At 43.3% G+C, this 19,028-nt stretch overlaps 2 protein-coding genes across 3 annotated transcripts; one reads left to right on the top strand and one right to left on the bottom strand.

Moving 5' to 3' along the window:
* The first annotated feature begins 3,190 nt into the window (after window positions 1-3,190).
* mphosph6 (M-phase phosphoprotein 6) lies at window positions 3,191-4,949 on the top strand. The gene is given in 5 exon segments (NM_001141378.1): window positions 3,191-3,399; window positions 3,856-3,968; window positions 4,169-4,259; window positions 4,367-4,467; window positions 4,556-4,949. Coding segments are annotated over 5 exon segments (483 nt in total). The 5' UTR covers window positions 3,191-3,351; the 3' UTR covers window positions 4,686-4,949.
* Window positions 4,661-18,887, bottom strand: hsd17b2 (hydroxysteroid (17-beta) dehydrogenase 2). Of its 2 annotated transcripts, none has more exons than XM_014125590.3 (5): window positions 18,488-18,887; window positions 18,024-18,236; window positions 6,230-6,388; window positions 5,775-5,912; window positions 4,661-5,531 (listed from the first exon to the last, which is right to left on the bottom strand). In XM_014125590.3, exons 1-5 carry the CDS (start codon window positions 18,762-18,764, stop codon window positions 5,179-5,181), a joined length of 1,140 nt encoding a protein of 379 aa, XP_013981065.1. In that variant the 5' UTR covers window positions 18,765-18,887; the 3' UTR covers window positions 4,661-5,178. The 2 variants fall into 2 exon arrangements, with proteins under 2 accessions (XP_013981065.1, XP_013981064.1); XM_014125589.3 differs by having other exon boundaries at window positions 6,230-6,415.
* Between the last annotated feature and the right edge of the window lie 141 nt (window positions 18,888-19,028).

Consider the following 19,028-nt stretch of genomic DNA (forward strand, 5'->3'; position numbering starts at 1 on the left):
GTGTGGTTTAGGCTCAGACCATCACAGTAGGTGTGAGCAGAGTATGTTGAGCATCTGATACATACCTCTTAGGTCGCAGGATGGGGCTTGGGCGGGTATAATAGTGGGGGTTGGGCCTGTTGCTCTGCTCACGGCCTGGGCTTATCTCCTACTGTCATGTTGAGGCCCTTGTCGCAGGGGCGGGGGGCATGAGGTGGGCAGAAGGGGCATAGGTCTGATATGGGGGGGCCTATATAGAGTGTGGCCAGGGTTTGCTTGGGGTGGTCTTAGCTGGTTGGGGTGTGGCTGGTGATGCTGTGGTCTGGGTGTAGGTCCTCTTGGCATGGGTTTTCTCTGTGCTCCTCCTCTTCTTCTATGGTATGTTTAAGCAATAAGGCACGAAGGGGTGTGGTATATGACCAATATACCACGGCTAAGAGCTTTTCTTATGCACGACGCAATGCAGAGTGCCTGGATACAGCCATTAGTCGTGGTATATTGGCCATACACCACAAACCCCGGAGGTGCCTTATTGCTATTATAAACTGCTCATCGACGTAATTAGAGCAGTACAAATAAATGTTTTGTCGTATCCGTGGTATATGGTCTGATATACAACGGCTGTCAGCCAAACAGCATTCAGGGCTCGAACCACCCAATTTATAATGGCAAGTACACAATTTTATGTGCATCCTGCCACCTACTATGCGGGATGGAAACAGGATTCCCCAAAAAAACTGAACTACTAAAAAACGACCCCCCCAAAAAATGATACAGTATCAGTCAAAACTTTGGACACACCTACTCAGTCAAGGGTTTTTCATTATTTTTACTATTTTCTACATTGTAGAATAATAGTGAAGACATCAACACTATGAAATAACACATATGGAATAATGTAGTAACCAAAAAAGTGTTATACAAATCTTCAATGTAGCCACCCTTTGGCTTGATGACAGCTTTGCACACTTTTGGCATTCTCTCAACCAGCTTCACCTGGAATGCTTTACCAATAATCTTGAAGGAGTTCCCACATATGCTGAGCACTTGTTGGCTGCTTTTCCTTCACTCTGCGGTCCAACTCATCCCTAACCATCTCAATTGGGTAGAGGTTGGGTGATTGCGGAGACCAGGTCATCTGATGCAGCACTCATCACTCTCCTTCTTGGTCAAATAGCCCTTATACAGCCTGGAGGTGTGTTTTGGGTCATTGTCCTGTTGAAAAACAAATGATAGTCCCACTAAGCTCAAACCAGATGGGATGGCGTATCGTTGCAGAATGCTGTGGTAGTCATGCTGGTTAAGTGTGCCTTGAATTCTAAATAAATCCCAGACAGTGTCACCAGCAAAGCACCCATCACACCTCCTCCATGCTTCACCTTGGGAACCACACATGCAGACATTATCCGTTCACCGATTTTGTGTCTCACAAAGACACAGCGGTTGGAACCAAATCAGACGAAAAGACAGATTTCAACCGGTCTAATGTCCATTGCTCGTGTTTCTTGGTCCAAGCAAGTCTCTTCTGTGTCTGTTACTTGAACTCTGTGAAACATTGATTTGGGCTGAAATTTCTGAGGCTGGTAACTCTAGCGCTTGATGGTTTTTGTGACTGAACTTGAAGAAACTTTCATTCCGGAGTCGCCTCTTCACTGTTGACGTTGAGACTGGTGTTTTGCGGGTACTATTTAATGAAGCTGCCGGTTGAGGACTTGTGAGGTGTCTGTTTCTCAAACTAGACACCCTAATGTACTTGTCCTCTTGCTCAGTTGTGCACCGGGGCCTCCCACTCCTCTTTCTATTCTGGTTAGAGCCAGTTTGCACTGTTCTGTGAAGGGAGTAGCACACAGCGTTGTACGAGATCTTCAGTTTCTTGGCAATTTCTCGCATGGAATAGCCTTAATTTCTCAGAACAAGAATAGACTGGCGAGTTTCAGAAGAAAGTTATTTGTTTCTGGTCATTTTTAGCCTGTAATCGAACCCACAAATGCTGATGCTCCAGATACTCAACTAGTCTAAAGAAGGCCAGTTGTATTGCTTCTTTAATCAGCACAAAAATCAGCACATAATTGAAAAAGGGTTTATAATGATCAATTAGCCTTTTAAAATGATAAACTTGGATTAGCTAACACAACGTGCCATTGGAACACAGGAGTGATGGTTTCTGATAATCTGATAATGGGCCTCTGTACGTCTGTAGATATCCCATTAAAAATCAGCCGTTCCCAGCTACAATAGTTATTTACAACGTTAACAATGTCTACACTGTATTTCTGATCAATTTGATGTTATTTTAATGGACAAAAAAATGTGCCCAAACTTTTGAACGATATATATATATATATATATATTGCAATTATATATATATATATATATTGTTGTTTGAAATCAAACAACTCGACACTCTGCTTCATTCTAACTGATCAACCACTTCTGCCTTCTTCTGGATCCGAACCTTCCTCTTCTTCTCTGCTCAAACGCCACTCTTGGAGGTAGACTGATCAAAAGTTTTTTTGTTATGCATTTTAGCTAACCCTAACCCTTTAACTAACCTTAACCTAATTATCCTGTTCTCCTAAACCTGCTACAAAAATTCAATTTTGACAAAAGTTGTATCCCTTCTAGACAGAACTCAGTAGACTGGAGGTAGGTGCGTTTCCAAAATGTACATTATAGTAATTTAGCAGACTTACAATTGTGAGTGGATATACTTTTGTGCTTTTTCCCTGTACTGGTCCCCCGTGGGAATCATACCCACAACCCTGGCGCTGCAAGAGCCATGCTCTACCATCTGAGCCACACAGGAGTTTAACATCACTGAAGCTGAAGGAAAACAATACAGCTGCTTAATATATAAACAAAATAGACTTCAGTCTATATTTTAGCTATCTATTACATTTTATGTTATTGAATATTTCCACTACTATTTATTCATATCTGTTTTTGGCTGTGCCCATACAATTATTTAGGTGGTTAAATATAGTTTTTAAATCAGTAATAATAACTACTGAAATCCACATCCCTCAAGAATGCTTTCATCCACTGAAGTTAGTTACCCAGCCTTATAGCTACAGCTCTACGATCAGATTACCTATCCCAAATCCTACCCTTTACCGTGAGGGAGTAACATGCAAAAATGATCGTAGAACAGTGTCTAGTGGTAACTTCCTCTCCAATCTGAGCGCTGCAGAGAGATGAATCTTCGATCGATTGGTCGAGTCTGAGTTTTATACCACACGGCGTGGAAACGAGCTCGTGGAACATTTAGGATTAAAAGTCACAGTTTACTGAAAAACAAACCTATTGCAGTCACTCAGAAGACGGACATATAGTTTAGTGTCAACAGTAACGTCACAAGAATCTCCAATTGAAATGGCAAATGACAACGCGAAACTCTCCAAAAACCTCTTGCGAATGAAGGTAAGAAATGCATGCTAACTACAGTAGTTAGTTATCATACTAGCCGCTAGGAATGTTGCCCCTGCTAGTAGGCACGTTTCTAAACCTCAGAGACGGATAGAGCTGTTGATGGATGGTAAAAGTGGCATCCAACTAAAACCATATACGATCTAGCTAGCTAGCCAAGTAACCTAGCTAACTTGGCTTGAGCAACCAGGCTAGCTTTGTTGGCTAATGTGCTTGGTTTGTCAGCTGGGACATCTTTGTCAACACACTTTTCGTTAATTAACTGGATTAATCTTGTTGTGTAGCTAGTTCAGACCTATGGCTATGGGTTCTCTCCAATACCATTTAATTTGTAAGTGATTCATAAGACACACTGTTGAAGTTCCTCAGCAATGTCTCACTCTGATGCAGTGTAGAGAAGGTCCTGCACGTCTTGTACTGTACTTCTACAATTGTCATTCTGTCTACTAGTTCATGCAAAGAGGCCTGGATGCAGATACAAAGAAGCAACTGGAAGAAGAGGAGAGGAGGATCATCAGTGATGAGCATTGGTATCTGGACCTGCCAGAACTCAAAGCTAAAGAGTATGACCCCTTTCACTGTCCACCTGCACATATTGGAGTAATTACATAAGGATGTAGACTAGTTTGAGGACACACAACTGCCATCCTTTTCTAATGTCCAGCAACATGCCATCGGACATTGGAGATAGATGAGTCTTCTCTCTAGTGTCCTCGGCTCAAAGGTTGGCATATTTTATATTGTTCTTCCTGTCTTTGGTTAGGAATTTCATCATAGAAGAAAGAAGTTTTGGGCCCTGTGAAGACCTGAAGTATGGAAGAATGTCATTCAAGGGGTTCAATACAGATGTAGAGGTACTTATTCATTTACAATCACACCTCAAGGTTTATCAAAGTAAGACTAGATACATTTAAATGTAATGTGACTGTTTCATTGGTGTAAATGTATTTTCTCCATCCAGAAACTAATGATCGTGATGAATGCTCCAAATGAGGAAGAGTTGGAAGAGGAGGAAATTAGCAGAATGGAGACTGATATCACAGATGAAGACATGGCTAGAAGGTAGGAAACAACTCAAGTTTTATTTTGACATGATTTCAAACTGTTTTGTTACATCGCCGTCTGATGAACTTTTCTCTCTACCTTGTAGGTACGAGAGCTTAGTGGGAAGCATGAAGAAGAAGTTTGCTAAGAAGCGGGAGAGGTCTGCGATTAAGGATGTTAATCAAAACGCAATTGAGACACAAACAAAAAAGGCTTTTTTGAAGCCTCAGGACTGAGGGCATGCTTTTTATTTAAATGAAGTATGTCAGGACTGTACAATGTTTTTATGTGCAACAATTTTTATTTTAACTGCTGTTTTCATGAACCGTAGGTAACTTCCATAGATGTTACAGGCATATATTTTAAAGTTGAATGGATGTTATATATCCTCTTTTTAAAAGTCTATTTCTTCAAGATGCATTGAGGGTTATGAACACAGGAAATGAATCCCACATCCTTGTACCATGGACAAGGGTATAGTTTAATTAAAACTGTTACCCAATGTGGTGGCTTGTCTTGTTTTCTGTGAGAAATTGACAAAACATACTAAATTCAAACAATAACAAGGGTTTTCAATAGCCTTGCTTATGAAGCTGCCAAAAAAGTACAAAGCCAACAGTCACATTTCAATGCCATCCAAGCATGAGGGAAGATGGAGAGATACTAATCTATGGAAGCATTCGCGTAAACAACCTTGGGAAAGAATAGCCCGACGTCACATATCAGTTATCAAGTCTTCGAGCCTCCTGCCTGGAGCCCAGCTGGCAGACTGCTATTGAACTGAAACAGACTTGTAATAATGATGTCATAGAACCGTGTGGGACAAAGGCGGTGGAGGCAGGGAATGAGCCAGGCAGACTGGCCAGGGGAGTAGACGGGTCTGGGGGCCACTGACATCAGGGCGTGGCACATGTCATCTAGCACGGGACGCAGGTCCTCTGAGGACATGTCGGCCATCTTGGCAAAGCGGGTCTGGAGAGAGGAGATGTAGGCCTCGCCGTAGTCCTTCCGGACATCCTGGGATAGAGAGGTGAAGATCTCCTCTTGGTAGCTGCTCCAGTCATCACTGCTACCGAAGATATCTGCGTTTTCAACCAAATGATAGACAAGTCCGTTTGTTGAGTTAGAAAATCAAAAGGGGGAAAACAATGTTTATTGAAAGGTACAGTAGACTCAGCAATACACAAAGTAAACAGCAGTAGAGGGTCAATTTCCTCAACAACTAAGCGCTGAAGAGCGGTGCTGAACTTCTTCGCTGTCTCAGGTCATAGCATTTTCATTTTAAACTGTCATTTAACTGAATAATCATTATTTATTATACATACTTGTCCTGAAGCCTGCAGGTTGAATTATGGATACGTTGACGCCCCATCTGGCCAACTCTAGTCTCATCACTCCAGAGAAGGTGTTCAGGGCTGCTTTGGATGCTCCATAGGCAACAAACCCAGGAACGGGCACATCACCTGCGCAAACAGATTTTAGGTTTATCATCAGGAAATGGTTAGGATTAACCTTGAGCACAGTCGCAAGTCAAGCTGGCTACGGGTACAAGATTAGTTATATTTACAGTTTCCTCACCTAATAAAGGCTGTCTGAGTAGTAGTGGGGGTTCTTGGCCAACTGTACTTGCTTCGAAATTGCTTGGCAAGCAATACTTGCTTTGAAATTGCATTGGTGTCATAAGTGGGATAGTAGCCAGTATAACTTGCGAGTGACTGCTCAAGGTCAACCCTAACCCTTTTGTTTTGACAAGAACCAATAAACATTCCAGATATGTTACCTGCCATACTGCAGACGTTGACTAGCCTGCCTCTGGAGTGTCGGAGCAGTGGAAGAAACACCTGAGAGACCTCTACTGCAGCAAGGAAGTTCACTGCCAAGCAGTTCCTGTATACTCTCACAGGAAGAATCTCTCCATCTGCCACATAGCCCAGGACTCCTGCATTATTCACAATCCCCCAAAGACCTGAGAGTCAAAGGGAGTGTGGACTTGAGACATTCCATGTCATGTGCATTATAGCATTATTTTGATCAGAAAAGGATCACTTCTTTCTCCTTATATGTTAAGTTTGATGCCTTTTCCAATGACATCTATTGGTGCTTTTCCACTGAGACTTACCCCCAAAGTAGTGCGTCACCAGTGTTTTATGTTAATGTAAGCTTTAATGTTATGGTGTTTCCATTAGGAGTGTGACACTAAAGACTTGTGGCGGGCAGATCAGCAACCTCTGCATCATGCAAGACTTTCTTTATGAGAAGGTGTTAAAGTTCAGTTAGCCATTGTTACGTACAGTCAGTGGCCTGTAGCCATGAAGGGATGCATCGGGTCAACAACAATATCCAGATACGCTGTGGCATTCAAGCGTTGCTTAATTGGTATCAAGGGACCTAACGTGTGGCAGGAAAACATTCCCTATACCACCGCCACCAGCCTGTACCGTTGACACCAGGTAGGATGGGGCCATGGACTCTGCCATCAGAATGACAACAGGAACCAGGATTCGTCATGACCAGGCAATGTTTTTCCACTCCTCAATTGCCTAGTGTTGGTGATCACGTGCCCACTAGTGCTGCTGCTTGTTATTTTTAGCTGATAGTGTGGGAGAAAGGTAGACTTGCTGAGGGAAAGAAAAATAGAAATACATTAGCTAGCGAAAGAGGAGACTGGCAGCTGACCCTGAGTGGAGATAACAGGTGGCCATACATCCCCAAGTAGGAACCACGGAACGGCCAGGCAAGCTGAATGTATGGCCATGACTAAATATATGCCAAGCGTAAGCATGCAATGCAGGCATTATTTTCATATCCATATGAGGAGAGTCTAGCCACTACTATGTTAGAGCTAAAAGCAGATATGGGCGTTATCCAGCCACTACTATGTTAGAGCTAAAAGCAGATATGGGCGTTATCCATTGGGTTGAAAGAAAATGGTGGCAGAACGCATAGGGGGTTTTACTTCATTTACATAAAGGATGGACCTATGTATTGTATATGCATAAAAGCAGAGCCGGGGCCTAAGGAAGGCAGTTGTTGTCCGCGGACCGGCTCGGCTTTATTACTCTGTATTAAAGTCTATATTGAACTTACAAGTTCTTGTAAGAAGTGTTATTCTTAAGACAATTTTCCACGACATATTTTGGCGAGCTTGCCAGGAGTCTGAAGAGACCTCAGATAACGGTGTTTTTGGTTGGTGACGGTTTCTCTGGACAGTCTCGCAAACAGGTGGCCACCCAACTATAATAAGGTAAGCTTGTTCTTACAATAGTTGAAATGTTTGTGTAGATTGCTTCAGAGATTCAGTCTCAACGAAGGGGACGCCACGTAGGTCTCTCTATTTAAAGAACTCCTAAAAACCCAGTAGTACTGGAAGAACTTGTGAATTCAATAAAACTGCATGCATGCATAAATTGGGGGATTGTTAAATATAATATATATGTACATTTTGTTAGGATTACATGCGTAGTAAGTTGTGAACCTGCTGGTGTTGGGTGTTTAGCAGGGAGGGCTTGCGCTTGCGCTGATTGGACCATTCTAACGAACCCACATGTTTGGTTGGGTGGGGTTGTCCCGTCTGATTCTACTTGGCCGAGTTCGACTGTTTCAGGACCTGTTTTGGGATGTGTGTGAACACAGCCCAATCAACCTGATCAGGCGATTCGTGTTGGGTGTGTGATTCGGGTTGCTCCTCTCGCGAGACCACTCATCTGGGGACCATGTGTGGCCAGGGAAGTGTGTGCGTTTGCTCTCTTTTGACTGAACTGCCTGACCTAGTGTGGGGCTACTGCTACTGCGTGCGTGTGGTCAGAACAAATAAATATATAGATAATAAATCCTGTGTTTACGCTAAGAAAAAATTAATTAAAAAAATTAAAACATTAAAAATTAGCAAAGGACTGCTTGGACAGGCTATTTGGCTATGTGGCTCTGCTAGGTTAAAAGAGCTACATAAATAAATAGATAGAAATCCTACACAATCGCGCCTAGGAGAAAATTAGAAGGCTTAATTGGGTGGGCTGTTCACGAAATCGCTCGAGGAACGAGGATCTGTATGCAGTGAACAGATAGGGTGCAGGAGAGATTCGACTTAGGTAAGCGAATGGTAACTGCAAAAAATTAGTCCTACAGATAATAACGCTCCGCTTTGCTAACGGCGCCGGAAGATCAGTAGGGTCCACCGCGTAGCTGCTCTGAGGAACAGAGGACAGTACGAGGGGGGGCAAACAGTGTGAAGGGAAGCTGACTCGATTAAGCAGAATTTCCGACATACTACAAAAATCCTATGAATACAAAGTTATCCTGTGTTGAGGAAGTGTATCAGGAATAGACAGGTTTATAGGTCGCTTTAGGAAAGGCGAGGTGTGAATGAACGAATGTGAATAAAGATTGTATGAATGCAAATAAAAGACTGAATGAGTGAAAGTTTCTCCAGGTTGAGGAAGTATATCAGAAGCGAGCCAGAAGTGTGGAGCAAGAAGAAGAAATATTGTGTGTGTGTGTGTGTGTGTGTGTGTGTGTGTGTGTGTGTGTGTGTGTGTGTGTGTGTGTGTGTGTGTGTGTGTGTGTGTGCGCTATTTTGGGACATAGAAGGAACTGTGAGGCTCCGCTGTGACAGCCGCTTGATATATGATATAGGAGGGAGAGTGGGGTTAACCTGTTAGGGCTAGGGGGCAGTATTGACACGGCCGGATAAAAAACGTACCCGATTTAATCTGGTTACTACTCCTGCCCAGTAACTAGAATATGCATATAATTTTTGGCTTTGGATAGAAAAACCCTAAAGTTTCTAAAACTGTTTGAATGGTGTCTGTGAGTATAACATAAACTCATATGGCAGGCAAAAACCTGAGAGGATTCTATATGGGAAGTGGCCTGTCTGACAAGTTGTTGTTCATCTTGGCTCTTTTTATTGAAGACTGGGGATCTTTGCTCTAACGTGACACTTCCTACGGCTCCCATAGGCTCTCAGAGCCCGGGAAAAAGCTGAACGATATCGAGGCAGCCTCTGGCTGAAACACATTATCGCTTTTGGCAAGTGGCCGATCAGAGTACTATGGGCTTAGGCGCGTGCCCGAGTCGACCCCATGCTTTATTTTCTTTCGTCTGTTTACCTAAATGCAGATTCCCGGTCGGAATATTATCGCTTTTTTACGAGAAAAATGGCATAAAAATGGATTTTAAACAGCGGTTGACATGCTTCGAAGTACGGTAATGGAATATTTAGAATTCTTTTGTCACGAAATGCGCCATGCTCGTAACCCTTATTTACCCTTTCGGATAGTGTCTTGAACGCACGAACAAAACGCCGCTATTTGGATATAACTATGGATTATTTGGGACCAAACCAACATTTGTTATTGAAGTAGAAGTCCTGGGAGTGCATTCTGACGAAGAACACCAAAGGTAATAAAAATGTTTCTTATAGTAAATCTGACTTTGGTGAGTGCTAAACTTGCTGGGTGTCTAAATAGCTAGCCCTGTGATGCCGGGCTATCTACTTAGAATATTGCAAAATGTGCTTTCACCAAAAAGCTATTTTAAAATCGGACATATCGAGTGCATAGAGGAGTTCTGTATCTATAATTCTTAAAATAATTGTTATGCTTTTTGTGAACGTTTATCGTGAGTAATTTAGTAAATTCACCGGAAGTTTGCGGGGGGTATGCTAGTTCTGAACGTCACATGCTAATGTAAAAAGCTGGTTTTTGATATAAATATGAACTTGATTGAACAAAACATGCATGTATTGTATAACATAATGTCCTAGGTGTGTCATCTGATGAAGATCATCAAAGGTTAGTGCTGCATTTAGCTGTCTTCTGGGTTTTTGTGACATTATATGCTAGCTTGAAAAATGGGTGTCTGATTATTTCTGGCTAGGTACTCTGCTGACATAATCTAATGTTTTGCTTTCGTTGTAAAGCCTTTTTGAAATCGGACAGTGTGGTTAGATTAACGAGAGTCTTGTCTTTAAATAGCTGTAAAATAGTCATATGTTTGAAAAATTTAAGTTTTTGCATTTTTGAGGTATTTGAATAACGCGCCACGGGATTACACTGGCTGTTGAGTAGGTGGGACGCAAGCGTCCCACCTAGCCCATAGAGGTTAAACTCTCGTTGGGGAAAAGGGGACAAAACCAATAGATAACGAATAAGGAAAGCTATATGTAAAAGTAGAACATTGATATAATAAAGTATGTTAAACTGATAAAACTGGGAAATACATAGGATACAATAAAAAGCTGTAAACGCATACACAGTGTGTAGGCAGTAAAGGAAAAACATACGAATAAAATATAAACTACAGTGAGTAGTTAAATAAAGCCAAGTTAGTTAGAATAAAATAAGATAAAATACCGAACCGCGATATAAAGTTATAGCATTCACGAATCAGATAGCATAGCGCAGTAGAAACACTAGTAAAGAATAAAATGCCATAGAGCTGCTGGATCCCTAGGGGGCCGCAGCTTAGGGAAAAAGGATCAGATTACGATAACTAGGAGAGACAGAGAGGGTCTATATATTTAGAATTCTTTTGTCACGAAATGCGCCATGCTCGTAACCCTCATGCAGGAGGGAGGAATCAACGGCACAGAGTGGGAGGTGTCAAGGGATGGACTGATGTTTGACAGGTATAGGCCTGCCGTCTGGAGGGCCCTAAGGGCAGCATACCCAACAAAAGTGGACCCCAAGGCACTAAGGTGAGAGGCCATTGGAGCTACAGAAAACCCGGCTGCATACCTGCATGGACAATTGAAAAAATAGAGAATGGAAACAGAGCAGGACCCGGAGGAAAATGAACTGATGACAACAATGTTCCGGACCTCAGTGGTGGAAGCCAGGCCCCAGCCGGTGAGGAACCGACTGGAGGACGTAGTGGGACTTACTTCAAAACCTTACAAAGAATTCTTTGACTATGTAATTCACGCTGTGGAGAAACATAGAAGGGAAGAACAAAAACAAACTGAACAAGGAAAGGACATCCAGAGAAGTTGGCCCAGTTGCAGCAGGAAGAACTGACCAAAGGGAAGAAGAAGATCCAGGCCTCAGTAACCACTCCTGTGCCCGAGATAGGAACAATGGCTGCTGTTTCCCCAGGAGGGCCGCAACCGTTGACCCCCGGCCGGACCCAAGTGCCTGCCCCATTGCCAGTAGCAAATGTGTACACACAGCCCCCGAATTGGAATGGTGGGAATAGACAACAGAAAAACATACAGGGGGATCAAAGGAGACGACCCAGGACCCCGCGGGGGCCGCCTGGTGTGTGTTGGGGTTGCTACCAACCAGAACACACCAGACGTGAATGTCCCGTAAACCCGTGGCAGGATCGGACAGGGGATAACACCTACAATAGGCGTCCACCAACAAACAACAGCTCCGGTGGCTGGCAGCCACCTGCTAGTGGAAACCAGAATGGCTGGGGCCCTACTGGTGGATGGCAGGGCAGCCAAAACCCACCCCCGGGCCCTGTGAACCCATGGTCAGGACCCAATCAGACGTACTAGGGATGCCCAGAGAATCCTAAAGGGGAGGGTCAGTTCCCAATAGTAACCACGAGAGCTGAGCAAGAACCTATGCTGCAGGTTCAAATAGAGAATAAAGGTATACCCATGATGATAGATACTGGAGCCACTTACACATGTGTGAGTTCAAATTATGCCTCTCATCTCCCCATGTCTGGTAAATATGCCAAAACAATAGGATTCTCGGGAAATACGCAGCTGATTCCAATGACCGCTCCAGTTCGTCTTACCGCTGATGGCAAGTCAACCACAATTCCAATACTGGTATCAGATCAAACACCGGTTAATCTTTTAGGAAGAGATGCCCTATGCAAAATGGGTATACAAATTAAATGTTCCCCCGACGGGGTGATAATAGAAAAAATAGGACTACAATTGCCAGTGGTAAGCACAGGAGTCATGGCCAACGTATATTGGTTAGGAGGAATTGAGACAGATGTAGACAGAACAGCGAGGAGATGGGGTAAATTTATTCAGGCCCAAATACCTAAAGCCGTTAGAGCAAAATCTGAATATCACTGCACAATGCAATTTGACCCTCATCAGGACCCATTATTAGAACAGTTCTGGGTTATGGGGGCAAATGGTAGAAAAGCACCAATTATGTCCCAATGTATAATCATTGGAGAACAGGGAGCAGCCATGGATGTGATGGACGGAGATGGATCTGAATTTGTACAGAAATGGTTTAATGTTTCTGACTCTGTCCCTCACATTACATTGCTGGTGAATCAAGGTTTCACATCAAAAGATCTAGGACCCATGATGAGGAAAGCTAAAGGAAAAATATGGGACAGAACAGACAATCCATTGATTTTCCATTCCAAAAATACCTGGATACAGAGGGGAGCCTCTATTGATAGACATGGGGTATGGAGAACACATGATGGTGCCATACTTGCCACCACCACCTTATTGGTTTTGCTTATTAATGATGCACATGATCTAGATCATTGTGCAAGGGGGGAGGTGGTAAGACAAATCAGAAAACAAGGTTTTTGGTCTCCTTATCTACAGGCAACAGTAGATGAGATCCTGTCAAAATGTGAAATATGCGCGAAAAACTACATACGTAAAGGCATAACCACGCCCATAGGTCACATACCGGTCCCAGAAGGTCCATTCCGACACATTGTGATGGACTACGTAGATATGATAAAACCTGCATATGGTAAAAGATACATGTTAGTCATCATAGACAGGTTTAGCAGGTGGATATAAGCAGTACCGTCGGCTGATCAAGGAGCAAGCACCGTGATAAAATTCTTATCAAAATAAGTAATACCTAGGTTTGGTATTAGATCAGAAATCAGCTCAGACAATGGCGCAGCGTTTATACAAAAATATTTGCCTATCCACAGGGCTTAACTGGGTAGATGCTTTGCCGCTTGCACTAATGAGCAGTCGCATGGAAACTAACAGAAACACGCACTTGTCACCGCATGAAATGCTTACGGGTCGACCCATGCCTGTGCCATCACTAGGGGGACTGTACAAAGGTCCCTCTTTAGACATACTAGAAACAGAACTAAAATCATATGTAAAGCACCTAACCAAGATACATGAAGTTATATATTCACAGGAGAAAAATAAGGAACCGGAGTAGAGACCAGAGGGGCCACGCCAGGTAATACCAGGGGACCTGGTCTACATTCGGGTGTTCCGGAGAAAGTGGGATCAACCAAGGAGAGAAGGACCCTACGAGGTGGCCGAAGCAACATACACCCCAGAGAATGGCAACAATTCTTCCCTGGAATTGATGCCTACCCAGATGGGGAGCCAGGTGCATCAGAGGAGGGAGATCCACAAACTAAAGAAGGAATTACCCCTACAGGAGCCACTGAAGAATAAAATATCCCAACAGAAGCTACTGAAGGAGAGACAAGCCCAACAGGAGCTGCCGAAGGAGAAACTACTAAAACAACAGGAGGAGAAACTTCCCAAAGGAGAGAAGAGGGAGACGTACCAAGGGCTGAAGGGCAAGGGACTTTTACACTCACCCGGTCCCCTTGATGAACAATTGAATAGGAAAAAAAGAGAGGAACCTGCCAAACAACCGGGTAGGACAAACAAGGTTAGCATTCCAGTCCCACCTCAGATCATAACGGAAACAGGAGAACAAAAATCGGTCGCATTATACAGGGTAAAACCCCTACCTGAAGTCGCATACTGTGGATGGACTCATCATCAGACGAAGGGAGAAGTGATTTGGGATCCGAAAGGATGTGACTTAACAATAATCAAAGAAGAAAATGAATGGGTGCTCAGCATAAATAACATTGAACCCGTTGAAGGAGAAGAATTTATAGTTGAACTGGCACGTACAGGACTGACTGGAGGGAGCAGTTCAACCACCATGAAAATCGAATTCACACCGGCACCCAATCTAGAGGTGCTTACAACGACTAGAACCACGACGACTGTGGCAGCTGCTGTAAGCACCACAGTGGTCACCACCAGAGTACCAACTACTACTCTGGGTGAGAAATCCATTATACCTACAACGAAACCAAAAGCATCAGAAACAGGAGGGTTCTTTACTGACATTTGGAACTTGTTGACAAAACCCAACAGTCCACCTCAAGAGGACGACGCGGATGAAACAGCAAGTATGTTAGAACCAGAACCACTCAAGGACAAAACATTGGAAGAAGCGGTAAAGAATGATTGGTATAAATGGGCTAGGTATACGGCGGACAGACATAGAATGGACGATTGTATCTTGTGCAGTAAATCACCCTTGTCTGAAGTGTTAATAGTACCTGAACCTGCATCATTTGACAGTTGTGCTAATTGGAAAAATGCTAATTGTAAACCGGGAAAGTACCATATTCCCTTGTGTGACATTGAATGCAGAATGGCCTTGGGTAGTACTAGGGGTAAAACAATGTTAAATGAGACTGTACTGGCTAATAAGGAATGTGCTGCATACAACATTAAAACTGACTTAACTAGACCTCAGATAGACAAAAGTACTGTGGTTAAGGGAAAATATGAATGTTTCTATAACTATGGTATTGGTGGGATTAACGTAGGAAACACAACTGTTAAATGTGACACTATCTGGGTGTTAGAGTTTGCGGGGATTCGCAAATTTGATGAGAAAGGATTAATTACTAATAGGAGGGGTTCGTGTGGCCACATCACTCAGGTTGCACCATCTCTTACTAAAAACCCAAGATAGAGGTATTGCTGATAGCTTTTGGATGTGTGGGAAAAAAAAACTTCTGAATGTTCTTCCTGAAGAATGGACTGGATTGTGTGCTTTAGTCAGAGCAGTCCAACAGGTTACCATCATCAAAACACCACAGGAGGAGCATGTTAAAACTAGAACTAGGAGGGAGTATGAATCAGATCCTAGAGTGTACCTTGATTCAATGAGATTAAGGCCAGAGATGAGATTAAATCTGGATTTGAATCTATATTTTTGTGGGTAACACCCAATAAGAACTTAGAGTGGATTAATTATATATATTATAACCAACAAAGATTTATTAATTATACTGACTCTGCCTTGACAGCCTTAGGAGAACAGGTAAAGGCCACAAACCAGATGACATGGCAGAATAGGGAAGCTCTCAACTGGCTATTGGCAGAGAAGGGGGGAGTTTGTGTAATGTATGGAGATGCTTGTTGTACTTTTATTCCCAACAACACTGCACCTAATGGAACATTTTCCCTAGCTATGAATAAACTTAAAGGGTTAAGAGCAGAAGTAAAGGCGAATGCTGGGTTTGATTGTCATGCCTGGGATTGGTTGGACCTGGCTTTGGGAAAATGGGGTGCTATGTTTACTGGGCTGGCCATTATGATGGGTGGAGGTCTAGTGACATTGGGCATTGTATTTTGCTGTGTGGTGCCCTTTGTTAAATCACTTGTGGTCAAAACCACTGTTAAACAGATGTCAGTACATGGAGCAGACCCTAGACATAAGAGGGGGTCAAGAAAGAAGTTTAAGGAACATATACTGGATCCACCTCTCATAATCAATCCTGTCCCTGGTAACCCTGGACATTATACGGACAAGTATGAAAAACCTTGCAATGCTGTTGGAGGACCCCTTGATTGCCCTTTTGGTAATCCTAACTGTCGTCATGGGGTAATTCTTGGGGGAGGTTATGAGTGCCATGATTGGCATCCTGGTGGGTTTCCTGTGTATGCCAAAGACACCGATTCGGATGAGATGGTGCTTGTCCATGTACACAAAAAATGTCTGCAACCCAGGCGTTGCAAGTGGTGCTCCCAAGAGGACAATGATGGACATTACCATCATCCTGAACCCTTATTCTGTGCAATGTGCCAAAGAGAGGATTGCCCTATATGTGGAAATGAGGAATGTGCCCCTATGATGTAAATTCTGATATGACTTTGAACAGACCTTAAGTGTATGTTGTATTTTATGTTTGTTTTATGGTTTTCATACATATATAAATGTATGCATTTTCTTTTAAATTCAAGCTAGTTTTGCCTTCCTAAAATGAGGATCATTTATTACACGCTAGGTAACAGAAGGTATTCTGGTTACAAGTGTTTACGAACCATGCCCTTAATCTTCTAGCAGTAATGAGTGATACATGCTTAATTTCTGTTAAAGAGGGGTCCGCGGGGGAAAATCATGTTAGAGTGTCTCAATTTGGAATGTTGTCTGTAACTTTTATTTTTGCTCACTTAGGCCTTGTTCAGATTCATAGTAAGAATATTAACTTTAATCAGGTCTATTATGTATCTATTATTTTGCTTCCATCCTTATTGTCTCTAGTTTAATCATGTTTGATGTGGGACTAATTAGTCCCAGAGGAGGGATTTATGTGGGAGAAAGGTAGACTTGCTGAGGGAAAGAAAAATAGAAATACATTAGCTAGCGAAAGAGGAGACTGGCAGCTGACCCTGAGTGGAGATAACAGGTGGCCATACATCCCCAAGTAGGAACCACGGAACGGCCAGGCAAGCTGAATGTATGGCCATGACTAAATATATGCCAAGCGTAAGCATGCAATGCAGGCATTATTTTCATATCCATATGAGGAGAGTCTAGCCACTACTATGTTAGAGCTAAAAGCAGATATGGGCGTTATCCAGCCACTACTATGTTAGAGCTAAAAGCAGATATGGGCGTTATCCATTGGGTTGAAAGAAAATGGTGGCAGAACGCATAGGGGGTTTTACTTCATTTACATAAAGGATGGACCTATGTATTGTATATGCATAAAAGCAGAGCCGGGGCCTAAGGAAGGCAGTTGTTGTCCGCGGACCGGCTCGGCTTTATTACTCTATTAAAGTCTATATTGAACTTACAAGTTCTTGTAAGAAGTGTTATTCTTAAGACAATTTTCCACGACAATAGGAGTGGAACCCAGTGTGGTCGTCTGCTGTAATAGCCCATCTGTGACAAAGACTGACAGGTTGTGCGTTCTGAGATGCTGTTCTGCACAACATTGTTGTACTGCACTGTTATTTGCCTGTTTGTGGCCCGCCTGTTAGCTTGCACAATTCTAGCCTTTCTCCTTTGAACTCTCATCAACTAGCTGTTTTTGCCCACAAGACTGCCACTGACTGGATGTTTTTTGTATCTCGCACCATTCTCGTTAAACCCTAGACACTGTCGTGCCTGAAAAGCCCAGGAGGCTTGCCGTTTGAGATACTGGAACCGGCGTGCCTGGCACCGACGATCATACCACTGCACCACGCTCAGAGTCGCTTAGGTCACTCGTTTTCCCATTCTAACGTTCAATTGAAGAGGAACTGAACGCCTCGATGCCTGTCTGCCTGCTTTATATAGCAAGCCATGGCCATTTGACTTACTGTCTGTAGGATTGAACCATTTTCGTTAACTGGGTGGTGTATCTAATAAACTGTCCACAGAGTAGGCATTGCCTCGGTTCCACGTCAGAGTCAGGCTGCCGGAGCCATGGCCCAGTGAGACAAGGGTGCTGGCAAGCATAGATGGAAACAGAAAAGTCTGCCTTTTGGGCTCAAAACTGGGGTAAATCCTTAGTGGAAATGCACCTTATGTGTCCTCAGCGCCTTATAGTTCTTGTAGTGAACAACACGTTACCTGCTTCCCCAACCTGAGTGCAAATGTAGTGGTGAGCCCGCTCTATCTGCGCAGCGTCTGTCACATCTAATTGAAGGACTTGTAGCCCCTCAGACTCCAGTCTCTTCAGCTCCACTGCTCCTGGGCTGGTCTCATCCAGAACCCCAGCAAATACAGTCACTCCCAAGTCACTAATCCTTCTCGCTAGGGCATGTCCAAAACCTGTATCACAGCCTGTTCATGTTGAAGAGAAACAAATAAATGGGACACCAGGACATTCTGTACCAATGTTCACGTGTACTTCATTCATGAGTACACAAAGCACTCAGCAGTATTGAAACCACATTCAATAACATTGTACAGAAGATTTAATGGGCCCCACGTCATGACTATGTTATGAATAGACTAGTATCAGTCATGTTTTGTTGACAGTGGTTGGTATGATTAGTGTCAGTGTATGGCACCCATGTACCCACATCACCTACCTGTAATCAGCACAGCTCTTCCATGCATCGTCAGCATGTCCACTCGTCTGCCCAGAACCACATAGCACAACCAGAGGCTGCAGGTCAGAAAGAGCAGACTGCCGTAGCCTGGAAGGGCCAAAAAGCACAGAGGCCCCCCAAGAGCCAAAAGTGCAAAGGTCCAGTATTCCCTATCACAACTCCCTCTCGCCTTAGTTATAATTGCCCCAATGTATAGGGCTGTAACTATTGTATACAGAGAAGAGAAATACCAGAATTCAATGTCAACGCTCTCCATTCTATCCACTGGCAGGTTGGTTTTGCTCTTACTTTCCTGATATCACTGAGGTATCAATATCCTGTCCCCTTTGTTGGATATCCCCTTGGCTCTTTGACATGTGCATATCAAGTGTATCCTCAACTGAAAAACCAAAGCATTCTGTCTGTAACCTTTTAAGAAACATTAACCCCACCCCTCGGTCACTGCCAGCCGGCACCGCCAATCAACAGTGCTGTTACATTAGTGCAAGTGGAAAGAGGCATGGCTCTGAATGAAACCTGT

This window comes from Salmo salar, chromosome 10 (genome assembly GCF_965601325.2).
Source record: "Salmo salar chromosome 10, fSalSal1, whole genome shotgun sequence".
In the NCBI taxonomy this organism is placed as follows: domain Eukaryota; kingdom Metazoa; phylum Chordata; class Actinopteri; order Salmoniformes; family Salmonidae; genus Salmo; species Salmo salar.

Bases quoted from the DNA above. Each gene is read 5' to 3' on its own strand.
- hsd17b2 (XM_014125589.3), bottom strand. From the start codon at position 18,764: ATGGAGAGCGTTGACATTGAATTCTGGTATTTCTCTTCTCTGTATACA. The intron at 18,237-18,487 runs GTAGGTGATGTG...CAACATGAACAG, and splicing joins AAGAGCTGTGCTGATTACAG to GCTGTGATACAGGTTTTGGA. The intron at 5,532-5,774 runs GTATGTATAATA...TTGAAAACGCAG, and splicing joins ACCTGCAGGCTTCAGGACAA to ATATCTTCGGTAGCAGTGAT.